This window comes from Cimex lectularius, unplaced genomic scaffold (genome assembly GCF_000648675.2).
Source record: "Cimex lectularius strain Harlan isolate CLEC.00 unplaced genomic scaffold, Clec_2.1 scaffold2, whole genome shotgun sequence".
NCBI lineage: Eukaryota > Metazoa > Arthropoda > Insecta > Hemiptera > Cimicidae > Cimex > Cimex lectularius.
Window position 1 is genome coordinate 4,479,278 of NW_019394219.1, and position 13,020 is coordinate 4,492,297.

At 35.1% G+C, this 13,020-nt stretch overlaps 2 protein-coding genes across 5 annotated transcripts; both read right to left on the reverse strand.

Moving 5' to 3' along the window:
- Positions 1–490: 490 nt before the first annotated feature.
- Positions 491–9,083, reverse strand: LOC106666748 (annulin-like). Of its 4 annotated transcripts, none has more exons than XM_014394150.2 (14): positions 8,794–9,080; positions 8,508–8,732; positions 8,292–8,434; positions 8,102–8,228; positions 7,806–8,035; positions 3,755–3,920; positions 3,530–3,683; positions 3,237–3,467; positions 2,753–2,829; positions 2,535–2,688; positions 2,314–2,456; positions 1,982–2,142; positions 745–887; positions 491–683 (listed from the first exon to the last, which is right to left on the reverse strand). In XM_014394150.2, exons 1-14 carry the CDS (start codon positions 8,909–8,911, stop codon positions 539–541), a joined length of 2,217 nt encoding a protein of 738 aa, XP_014249636.1. In that variant the 5' UTR covers positions 8,912–9,080; the 3' UTR covers positions 491–538. The 4 variants fall into 4 exon arrangements, 3 of the variants coding, with proteins under 3 accessions (XP_014249636.1, XP_014249637.1, XP_024086010.1); XM_014394151.2 differs by having other exon boundaries at positions 3,530–3,671; positions 8,794–9,076; XR_001340475.2 differs by lacking the exon at positions 491–683 and having other exon boundaries at positions 2,256–2,456; positions 8,794–9,081.
- Positions 9,084–10,035: 952 nt separating this feature from the next.
- On the reverse strand, positions 10,036–12,636 carry LOC106666750 (electron transfer flavoprotein-ubiquinone oxidoreductase, mitochondrial). The gene has a single exon (XM_014394157.2). It carries the CDS (start codon positions 12,318–12,320, stop codon positions 10,506–10,508), a length of 1,815 nt encoding a protein of 604 aa, XP_014249643.1. The 5' UTR covers positions 12,321–12,636; the 3' UTR covers positions 10,036–10,505.
- Positions 12,637–13,020: the final 384 nt, after the last annotated feature.

Consider the following 13,020-nt stretch of genomic DNA (forward strand, 5'->3'; position numbering starts at 1 on the left):
AGGTGAGAATTATTATTATAAACAAATACAATACGAATTGTAAAAAGATTAATAGATGTGTACGCACTATTCTATGTCATTTCGTAATTATTAACTTGATCGTGTACCATAACGAATAGTTGACCTGTTGTATTACTCAAGTATTCCCCACTTCTCCCGACCAGATACCATTATTTAACAGCTTACGGTAACGTCTCTTTAATTGTGTTCATGCCCGTAACTAAATTATTCAAAATTGATCCCATTGGATTACATTGTATTGTCTTTCCTATACGTCTTGAGACACCATACGCACGTGTCGTACGAGTATGGCCTATCCTACATAGCTGAAATGAGCGACGGGTCTAAGAAAAGCTATTGACTTCTTTTCACTACTCATTCGTAAATTTATTCAACACGTGAATAAATAGACTTTTGACTATAGTCCTGAGAATGTCATTTACATATCATTCCCTACACGTCTTAAACACTTAAATAAAATAATTAGCACTTTAGAAAAAAAAAGTTTTTATTATCAAATTACATCTTGAAAAACCAATTACCATCCTTTGTCTTTTACATTATACTCAAGGTATCCGTACGACTGTCCGAATTCTGTGGCAAGAGTCGCCTTCAGCATGTACTTCCCCGGTTTTGTCGCTCTCACTGAACAGCTGATGTGTACAGGGGCTTTGTTCGCATAGCTGTTAAGAAATTCAGTAACTTAAAATTGCTTACTTATTCTGCGATTTTTTAAACACTTACGAGAGTTTTTTGAATGACAGTACGTTTTTGTTGTTAATCATTTCTTCAAGAATAAGCCGAGTGTTTTTAAACGTTGCGGGCATGTTGATGAAGTCAACGATTACTGTATGGAACTGTTGAACCACTGGATAATTTTCTTTGAGCTAAATGCATATAAAAGAAGAAAATTACTATGCACTCAAAATAGAATATTCATGCATTGGTTTTGTAGGATTTTGGTATAAGGTGTAATTTTGTAGAAGCTTTCTGAAATTGGTAGAGTAAAAAAAAATTACATTTATTCTTGTTGACAGTTATTAATTATATTAAATAAAATAATTTACAATATTCATTCTGTCAGAATATCAACTGTTACACGAACCTGCATACCACAAGAATATTTGGATATGGCAGGAACACTTTTAGTCACCTGTCGATAGCAGTTTATCAAATCACTTTAACAATGACAAAGGACAGTGCAAATGGATTTTATTCTGGAGAGATTAATCATTTATATAAATAATTAAGGTTTTCAGTTGAGATAAAAAAAGTCAATGGCACGAGTGGGATTCGAACCCACGATCTTCGGCTTGATACGCCGCTGCTCTACCACTTGAGCTACGTGACCTCGATCCACTCGGACACCAACCTTTCACCTCAACCACACCTTTTGAATTTTCCCTCCTTTTTGCCATTTTTAATTGGTCAAGCGGACCACAAAACTAGTGCATTTATATAAACTCAAATCTGCACATGCGTATACTTATATACACAAGTGTAGAGCTGAGCTTATTATTTCTTGCAGTCTACAGCTATTCTTACTTCTATAACTTACATTAAATTACCGTCAGACTCGAGAATCACCTATCTCAGGGTCAGGCCTCAGTGTTATCTGTCCCCCAACACATTATTTCCTAAATCCAAACCTATTCACTTTTAAATAATTTTTTTTTTCATATTTACATATTCACTCAGGGTGATGGAGAACTCGATACTCTTCCATTACCCTTTACACTTATTGTATAACTGAGCTAATTGAGGGGGGGGTGTCGGTGGCCGCAACGGTTTAGGCATTGACACGGCGCTAACCCTTTTTATCTTATTTTATTTAAAAGCAATGTAAAGTACGCTTGTCTTGTTTTTGGTACATTAGATGAATTTCATTGGTTGTCCACACACAGATTGGTCTTTTTTTTCTTTCTTTTTTTTAAATTTAAATAATTTTAATTTGGTAAATGACTAATTAGTACAAGCTCACTCGAAGAAATAGTTTGGGATGCGCTAATCTGAATAGCACTTCTTCGTACAGTCTACCCGTTTGGCCCTCGGCAGTGACAGAGAAAACAAACTTGAAAAGCAATTCCGGAGTGAGCTTCTTCAAATATTCATCTTTTTCGACTAACACGGTAAAAGTGTGAGCTGAAAAAATGAAATACAGTTTCCAAGGAAGAATTAATTGGGTTGAAAAAAAAAAAAAAAAAAAAAAAATAGAATGGTATTTGTAGATAGAAAATTTGTGAAAAAACAATCACCAACAATCTTCCCAATTCTGATAAGAACTTTTACGCTATGTTTCTTGTAATTATTTACTTTCGAATGGAGGGACTTGAATTTTTTCCTTCTTTGTCATTACAACTTGGTAAACTTTTCCAGTGAACAGGATCGTTTCAAGTCTTGCATAAACGTCGACAAATTTTTCACACTCCCCCGAATTTTCTGTTTTACATTCGATTCTACAAAAGATAATTGTACGTGAGAAATGTCTTCTCGTGTGAATGAAAAGTTAAAAAAAAAATCACATATTTTATTACAGTATTGAATCGCCTATTATTTTCTCATCTTTCATTTTAATTGAACCTGTTATGTCTTGTATTTGTTCTTCCTCGTTTTTATATATTGAAATTTCAGTGCTGCTTTCAAACAAAGGAAGTAATGGATTTGGAATACTTGCATTTATTCCTTTACCTAAAATCGTACAAAATATTATACTCTTATAAGTTATTTCAAATATTTTTTTCCCTCTAAGTACCATCATCAAGTAAATAATCTGCTGAAATATCCTGATCTGACCACTTTCCCACCCGTTTGGTAACTATTTTAGCATCTCTGAAAAACAATTTCTTTTAAAAAATATGAAGGGACACGAAATTCAATATTTCTTTTCCTTTCTCATATCTGTGGTAATTAATAGTGATTTATATTCAATCAATCTAGACCTAAGGCTTTTATGACTGTTAATAAGGAATTTTGGAATCATTTTCATAACGAACGATAAACATTAGATTTAAAAATCATGGCACAATTTGTTTATAAATGTTTTCATTTCTTTACAAAATATACAACCTTCCTTTGATTTTTTATTTAAACATTCGTATTTTTAAATAAATATACTATATGTACATCTCTACTTTTTACTTGTATCGAATGATAGAAGGTTTATTGAAAAAATAAAATAAATAAATCTACAATTGGAAAGAAAAGTTACTTATATGGGTGAAAATTCCACAACTCACTGAGATATGTGCTGAACTAATTTTTGACAATCCATCGAAAACACCCAGATGAGTATCAAGGGGTGAAGAGTGAAGTATGACAGGAGGCCAGAATAAGGCTTTTCCAATTCGCCCTTTTTCAGGCTTGCAATTGACGTCGGCCCTTCAGGCCTAGCGATCCATTGCCACCCATTGTAATCATGGCCAATATCTTGGCGTTTCATGAAAACTTCTGCCCAGTTGCAGTGACAGCTGGATAAATAGACAGCGATGGTGTACATTTATACAATCATTCTTTAAACCAAATTTTTTACCTCAATTCATCAGACATTTCTGGTATCGTCTCCCCTGAATCCTTTATAAATTTGTTTGCTATTAGGACATTCTTTGTTGAAATAGAATTATAGACGTTAAAACCAGTCACAGGCCTTGCTGCAATTCCAAGAACTCTGAATACTAAAAAAAAAACTTTAGGTGTGATTGAAATATATTTAAATTGTTTAATACCATTTAATTGATGTTTTAATAATATTTAATACCTGAAACTAGTAGACAGTTAAAGACATAACAATGCCCTAGATTGACTGGTTTTTTAGTTTTGTAAAACTGGCCCAACAAGAGTTTGCTTCCTGGCCATTTCATTTGGTTTGTTCCACCTCTGTAATTGCTAGTCCAAGGACAGTCTATGATTAATGATTCTGTTTTCTAAGTAAAAATAAAAATAATTAATTAATTTTATTATAGCAACCAGTAAAACATAGTTAATCAAGAAATAATTGTTTAATTATGTTATTCATGTGTGATTTTATGATTTGAACAATAAAAACTGTATTTTATTCAAAACTTGATTAAATTGTAAAAAGGATTGTTTAAATTTTTAAATGGAGACAACCAGTACATATTTTTAATAATGCTATTTTTTACTGAGAAAAAAAGCCACATGTTAGACATACATTGGGAGGTAAAAGTCCAACCCCATCTTCCTCGTAGCACCTCCTGGAAAACGCCTTGTTATTACCAGGTACCTTTTTTCTCTTCATTGAGGAGAAATAGGTAGTTGGGATATCAGGGTAGGCTAAAGGGGCTCTGGCAAACCCAATCTAAGCTGTAACGCGACCCGTGGCGAAAGATGAATGGCACTAGGGTTAAATGGTGTCTCAATCGGAGCTTTCAGGGAACCAGCCGACACCCTGTCGTATTTAGGCTTAGCCCAGCATGCGGGGCTCTGCTGGGGTGGACCTCTTACATCCCTAGCTATTCGTGGGAACTATATGGAACCATATAATGAAATAAACAAAACAAGCACACTTGGGGTAGACCCCGAAGAAGGCAGCACTGCCAAAAATAGACTACGCATCGTTTTCAGGGCAAATAGCTTGATAGAAATAGAAAACCTTACAGCAGATGAAGTTGCTAAAATCCATTTAGCAGGAGCTTCAAGGAGGAGGCTGTTTTCCCTTGTTAAAGGAGGAGTGGAGTATGTCAAAGCAAAAAAAATGATAATACTCGAAAACTTCCTTAAATCGTCCACAAAGTCAAGAGTAGTAGGTGAAAGGCAGTGGATAAAGCCATCACAATTGACAACCTCTGGTTCTAACGCCAAACGATAAAAGGCCAAGGTCTGAAGACAATACAGCACAGAAAAATGCCCCAAAGAGATTAAGACCTACTCCACAGGAGACATCCTGCAAGGGGTCACTAACACCCGTGGAGGTTGCTGTGGTAGAAAATGGATTTCCCAATGTACAAATGGACTCCATGATGCTTGAAGCCCTTGAGGAGGCGATAATGCTGGCCTATGAAAAAGTGCCAGAAGAAGGACCCCCAATGCTGGAGGTCAAATTTAACAGGTGCACCCACAAGCCAGGATATCTGGTCATAAGTTGTGCGGATAAGGTAAGCACCAACTGGCTGATAGATATTGTCCCAACTTTGAGACCCTGGAAGGGTGCATTCTTCCAGACACTGGTGGGAGATGAGATCCCAAAGCCATTGGCTTGTACAGCTTATATCCCCGACTCAAGAGGGATTCGACTCACTGCCGAGCGCATCCTAGCCCGACTGAAGGCTGCGAATCGGCAGCTAAACACACACCTTTGGATCGTCTCTGATGAAATCCGTCAGGACAAGGGTTCAGAATGGACTTTTTTTATGGACCAAGAATCCTATGAAGCTCTCCAAAATGTCGACATGCAACCACACCTTGGGATGGGCAGAATACTCTTCCGTCGCAAAGGTAAAGAAGAGGGGTCAAATAACCTAATCAACCCCCATGGATCTACTAGTGAAAGAAGCTTCTGGTCAAGAGAAAGTGTAGGCAGAAAATTATACCAGTCTGCTCAAAAAGACACTGACCGAAGAGCGTATATAAGAGGAGGATACCCACAAGGAGGACCCTCCTCTTACCTCTCTTACCATCAATGACCAATAATCAGTTGATCATCAAGGTCCTGTAGGTCAAGAGATTTGACGTAGAGGCTTACACTAATGCAGGAACTGGGTGGATGAAAAGGGACTAAGCACTACAGACATAGGTAATATACCAAAGGAAGTCACAAAGACCCTTGGCTTGTATTGTTTATAGCAATAGAATTAATCGCACAATAATCCTGGAACTTTTCCTGGTGCCTTTGTTACAGCAGTACTAACAGCAAAGATTGTGAGTGAAGAGAGGAGATGGATGTGAAGCAAATACCCACCACTTAGTATAGGGCAGCACCAACATGAACGACTGAGGTGAGTCTATTAGATGTTATCAATTGTGAAGTGTAGAGTAGGGTATAAAACCCCTCGATTCTCTTCAGGGAATAAACAAGGAATTCAGGGACAGGTCAGAAGTAAGTTATGCTATTACATAGAAAATTTATACTGCATAGAAAAATAAGGCAAAACGTACACCAAACACCTTCAAAGACTAAGGTCTCAGGGTGAGGACTCTGTTCAACAGACCAAGGTCCACAATGAATAGGTTGCTTTCAAAGAAGCACTCACCCAGAACAATAAAGAATCCGGAAAGCAAAAAAACACTCAATGATGAGGCCATTTTATGAGGAGATCACAGAAAGTCCTCAATGTGTCTGAATTCATAAAATTCTAGTCAAAGATAGTACTGGGAAAAAAGGAGAAAAACTTAGAGATCCAAGGCCAAAACAGCCTACCAAGGATGACTGAAGGATGTGATAAACATTGTAATGCCAAATGCAATTTGTTGGACATTGAATAAATCCCATATAAAACATCAATAGATGGTACATACCCAAGTGCTACTGCAAAAAGGTAAAGATGCCGTACTGAGTCAAAGTTTGCGGAGCTTGCTTAGCCTGCAAATACATCCTTGGATACTGATGAATGGTATACAGGATGTATCAACTTCTATAGTCCACCCTTTAATTCATAAACGATTAACTTTATCAAATAATGATCTTATACAAAATTGTATAAGATCATTTTTTTCTTGTTTTCAAAATAAATGGGGACGGCCATCTTGTTATTATAAAAACCATACCCTCTCATGCATTTTCCATTGGGTATAACTCAGTGGTTGATCCTACCAAAATTTTCCTTTCAGTAAAAGTGGCATAACATAAACTCTAGAATTGTACAATAAAAATATGGGATTTTCATTTAAAATAACAAAGTTAGTCATTTTCCTAGCTAGATGAGAAAGTTGTGTTAAATCTGTTAATAGCGATTCCTTGCCAAAATTAACTTGGGGTTTGTACAAGACTATTTTTTGTTAAAGTTAAATGTTTCCAAATTAAATGGGTGGATTACAGAAATTGATATTCCAAAGGTAGGACTTGGATGACATGCCTGCATACTGGCGGACCAAGTGCAATATGCTCTTAACCTGTTTGACAGTAAATTGGAGAATTTGTCCATTACACATTAAAAATGGATTCTTAATGAATACATAATCTGGTGGATCAACAACACCCGTAAGTCAATAAATCGTTGTAAACAATTGAGCATTTTGGAATGATTCCAATTAGCATTTTACAATTGGCATTTCTGGACGGCATTCAACTTAAATGGTACTATACACTTATAGAGGATAACATTCAAAATTAGCTCTGGTAGAAAATAGGTCAACCGTACTAAAGAAATATTCTTCCCACTTCAAATTTCATTGTGAAAAATTTTTAAGCTGTTCTAACGTCAGTTTTATTAGATAAAGAAGAAGTCAGTTTTGAGTTTGTAGTAAATTTTAAATGCTAGAATTATTTTTATATACCCACCTTAAAAATTCAAACAGAACACTAAATTTTCAATTTAAGTATTTTTTTATTGTACATATTAAGGAGAAAAAATGTCAGGATGATGATAAATGACTAAACATATTCAACATCTTGCAGATCTCAAAACGACATTCCATAATATTTAATTATGATTATCTGGTGATTAATTACTACAATTTTGCCTATTTTAATACTCCACATTATTGATATAAATTAGAAATAATATAATTCTACAATTACTGTCTACTTGTTTTTGTTGAAACCTAATCATAAAACGATTGAATATAAAAATATCCCAGTACATATTAATTTTTGAAGATATTTAAATCATTGTTACTAAAGAATAACTTACTTCATTTGAAAATGCTTTTACAATTGATAAAATACTCCAACAATCATGGTGGGGAAGATGTAATACATCATTTAATAGGTAAAAGACATAATCGAGCATTCCTGGCTCATACTGGGCAAAATACCATCTGTTTAAATCAAAAGCTCTTGCTGTACCCGTAAAGTAAGCGCCAAAGTCATTTAATATGTATTCTTCCCGTTCTTCTTCCGTTGGCAAATAAGCATCATCATCTAGAGCAAAAAGGGTTCATTTTTTATACTTCATTTTTAATGTATAAAAACAATTTGTACGATTACCTGGGCACCAGGCGTTGAAAAGTACATACATGACGTCATTATAGGGATATTTCACAAAATGGTTCTCATGTCTAGTATGCACGCAAAATTTCCATTTATTTACTATACATTTAGACGGGACAAAAACCTAGCGCAAATGTATATATTTTATGCAAAAAGTATAACATACTCATATGTAAATGTTTGTTACTTGTATGAAAAGTGTTTTCCCATCAGGAGAAACATAATCACAGATAGATTTCCACTCAGTTTTCTTAATTGGTATAATTCTACTGGTATACAAGAGTAAGAAGCATTGTTCCATCCCATTTGAGTTTTTAGCAAATTCACAATCTTAAAAAAAAGAGACAAATTATGTTAAATATTTTCACAATACAAAACAATTTATATATTCTAAGTAATATACCTTTCACTTTAACAAAAAATGTAAAAGAAATTGAATCCCTTGCTGTAATTAAGGGTCTTTCGAGTTTAATAACCATTCTAAATGGCGCACCTCTTCTCACAACTAGTACAGGGTTTTCTTTTAACATAATATCATATAAACTCGTGTGATGTTCAATGCCATTTACTTTGCAGTTAATGTCAATGCTCTCGATGTTTAATGGCCCTCCGGCGATCTTATTTTTGCCTTCGTATAAAAATTGTAAGTAATAATAACATTGCACTGACTTTAACAAATCGGTACTCACATTCATCAATGTATTTTTCGATTATAATAGAAGACTCTATCCCTTCTACCTTACTTTTTGTCTGATTGAATACTTTCAACGGGGTATCAAGGGTGAGCGCATGTGTGAGTTTTACCATTGTGATCTCTTTTATTTTCCTTTCAATATAAACAAACTAACGTGTTTGTTTACAATAATGTAAAATACAGTGTGCATAACTTAAAAATTTTCTTTCAAAGTGAATCACATGATTTAATGCATTATTTTATTGGGTAGGTACCTGAATTACAACTAGATATAATATTATTTTATGGAAAGTGAACTGTGGACCAACAATAGTATTTCAAATTTTAATTAATTCTATTTGCAAGTAGTTAATAAATTAAACATAAATTTTAAAAAATCTATTTAATTTGTTGGTCAATGCTATATAGGTTCTACCTCTAGAATAAATCATCCCTGTGTAAAAGTGCAATAATTTGAAAATATTTTTGTTCCTCGTTTTTCAAGGAAATATGTTTTATTCTTTGTCCAGATCCTTTCAACAATTCGATACTGATCAGGATAATATGATGGGAAACAGTGGACAGGGCAGCACATGCTCTATCGGACCTGACATCATACACCAACAAGAACCACTGATGATATGCCATGATGGTAAATTATTGCGAAGATACAGACTTCTACCTTGGTCATTGTAGATATCCCAAACAGCTGAAGACTTGATGCTTAATTTTTGCCTTGGAACATTTAATTTGCTCTACAGGACTTCTTATGCTATTCCCATCATCTAATTGTATATCTCTACTCTGCCCTCTCTTTATTCATGTTTCTCTAAAGCACCAAAGACCGAATAATTGAGTAATGTATGCACATCCCTGGCAATGTGCTGTTATGAAGCTAGTGTATGCTTTAATTTTATTTATTTATTTTTATTTGGAAAAATTATGAATTAGTTAAATGCAATTATTCTATTTAAAATAAAGCAGTAAAATTGAAGTATTAATACTTTGACTTGATACTTAAAAATAATATGATTTAACAAAGATTACAGTTAAATATTATAATTATATTACTTTTCATCTTCTTGTCAAAAATTCAATATTAGTACTGTCTAAAGACATTTAAAGAATAATTGAAAAATATTGTTTATACTTTCAACAGCCAATAGTTGTACATGTCCAAGTGTAATGATATCAGTTATGTTTTGTGTAAATTATTTTTTATAGATTAGATTCTTTTCAAAGTAAATTTGGTAATAACTAAAGAGCAAGATGTTTTGTTTGTATTTTCAATTGGTATACAACAAACTACGTAATCTGAAAACAGCCTAAAAACATCTCAGAAATTTTTATCTTTATTAATATAAGAACAAAGTTCAACATCACACCTTTAAACTAGGTGGTTGGAGTAGTCACTGTTGTGTAATTTTATTTTACTTTTTTAAATGTAAATGTAATATGCAGATTAAAAAAAAACAAACTTGGTTTGCAATAGCTTTTGTAAGTTCATAATTTATTGAAAGAAAAGGGTTTAAAAAATTGCAAATTTGTTTATTAAAATAACTACATATACAATAATCAATCGTCATATCACAATGAACCAATGTTTGCTTAATTTAAAATGAAAGTATGTAAAAAAATATATTTTGAATATATGAAAAAATAAAGAATACCAACTATATAATATTTCAATCCTAAAACAAATAACAGTTATTTAAAAAAACCACAGATTCACATCCCGTTATATGCTGGTCCGCCGCCTCCTTCAGGTACGACCCAGTTAATATTTTGACTTGGGTCTTTGATATCACACGTCTTGCAGTGGATGCAATTCTGGGCATTTATTTGCAATCGTTGTCCTGAGCCATCTTCCAAAGGTACAAATTCGTAAACACCTGCAGGGCAAAATCTTCCTTCAGGCCCGTCGTAAACTTCCAGGTTGTGTTTGACAGGCACTGTGTCATCCTTAAGAGTGAGATGCGGAGGTTGGTCGCCTTCGTGATTTGTCCCCGTGAGTGCGACTGAGGAGAGAAGATCGAAACTGAGAGCACCATCCGGCTTGGGGTACGTTATAGGTTTGCACTGAGATGCCGGTTTGAGCCTCATGTGGTCCGGTTTGCCGTGCTTCAATGTCCAGGGTTCTCTTCCTCCCAAGAGTATTGTGAAACCGCTATAAGCCATGCCACCGTACAATCCCAAAGATGTATGGAAAGAAGGGCGTACGTTTCTCACAGCTTTTAAATCGGACCAGATCCAGCTGTTTTTAATTTTTGCTTCATAAGATGTAGGTTCCAATCCTACAGTGGGTGATTTCAGGTCGGAGGTAAGACACTCAAAAGCTGATTCAGCAGCTAACATTCCAGATTTCATGGCGTAATGCGTCCCTTTAATTTTTGGGACATTGAGAAATCCAGCGGTGCATCCCACAAGGCAACCACCTGGAAAAGTGAGCTTAGGAATGCTCTGGAAGCCACCTTCATTTAGCGCCCGTCCTCCATAAGCAATCCTTTTACCACCCTCTAATGTCTTTTTAATAAATGGATGATGTTTAAACTTCTGGAACTCTCTAAATGGACTTAAGTAAGGATTACTGTAATCTAAACCAATAACCATACCAACCGCTATTAAAGGTGAAGATTCATTTAAATGATATAGAAATGAACCTCCATATGTACTTTTATCAAGGGGCCATCCAACTGTGTGTTCCACTCTTCCTGGATTGTGTAACTCTGGTTTTATTTCCCAAATTTCTTTCACACCCAAACCATACGACTGAGGCTCACAGTTTTCCCTGAGTTTGAATTTATTAAATAAACCTTTTGTCAAATGTCCATGGCAACCTTCCGCAAAAATTGTGACTTTGGCATGAAGCTCCATGCCCCGTTCAAAGACTTCTTTCGGAGAACCGTCTTTCGCAATTCCTACATCGTTTGTAGCAACGCCTTTTACAGAGCCGTCCTCATGATAGAGGACTTCGGCGGCTGCATACCCAGGGTAGAGTTCGACACCGAGAGCCTCCGCTTGTTCGCCCAACCAAGCGACAACATGGCCGAGTCTGACGACATAATTTCCATGATTGTCCATCGGCATTCCTTTGAATATCGGTATCGGAAGTCGAGATGTTTCTGTAAGAAAGGAGAAAACGTCGGTTTTGACTGGAGTGTTCAATGGCGCCCCTTTCTCGTTCCAATCCGGGATGAGTTCATTTAGAGCGACTGGATCGATGACCGCACCAGAAAGAGTGTGGCCTCCCAATTGAGCAGCTTTTTCAACGAGGCAGACCCTCAACTCTTTTTCCGAACTCGATGCTAGTTGTTTTAACTTTATTGCTGCGGCCATACCTGCTGGACCGCCTCCAACAACAACCACATCAACCTCGTCTACGTATCTTTCCATGTTTACATCTTTCCACCTTGGGTCGCCCTCCCTGGGTACCACCGTGTAGTGGGTCGTGATTTTTGGAAATGTCTGTGTGGAATAACCACGCTTCGTGAAAAGTCGTAGCTTGGACCGAAGTGTGGGTAAAATTATTTTCGAAGCTGACATTTTTCTCACTATTATAAACAGATTTACATAATATTCTCGAACACTCTGATTAAAAAACGGCACGATGAAATGTCTAGACTAGTCAAATTTTTATATTTAGCATACGTACAAATTTTCTTTATCAAACGAAAGTTTCTGAACGAACTTTAATGAGACTCGAAGGCTAAAGTTCGGTTGCCTCACGATAACGATACGTTTATCAGTTTCCTCCGTTTATTTTTTCACAGCACAACGCCAATTATTCAATAAAAAACCAAATAAATGTTACACATTTCTATAAGAAGGTCAATTATTCAGGCTTATTATTTTCAAGACCCACACTTTATTTTTATTTTTATTTCTGGAACCAGTTTTCTTTATCTGATGACGCAATTTCGTCATACAGAAATCAATTCAATCAGATCAATTCCATCTACAAAGTTAAACCGCTGCTCCAACTACTTTTCATTTCAAATGATAAGAATAATTTAATTTCAAAGATTATTTTATTATAATATAAAAGAGTGGAAAATTAGTAAACAAAAATTTTAAATTTCAAAGTTCTTCTCCACATAATTTACCAGCACATGGAAATAGCCCATTCCTTATTCACAACCAGTAACCACACAACCCATCATTTTGTTAATTTAAAAATAGATACAACAGTCCACATTAGGTCCTTTTCTATTTTCTGTGTACATCAATGATATCTCTTTTCTCT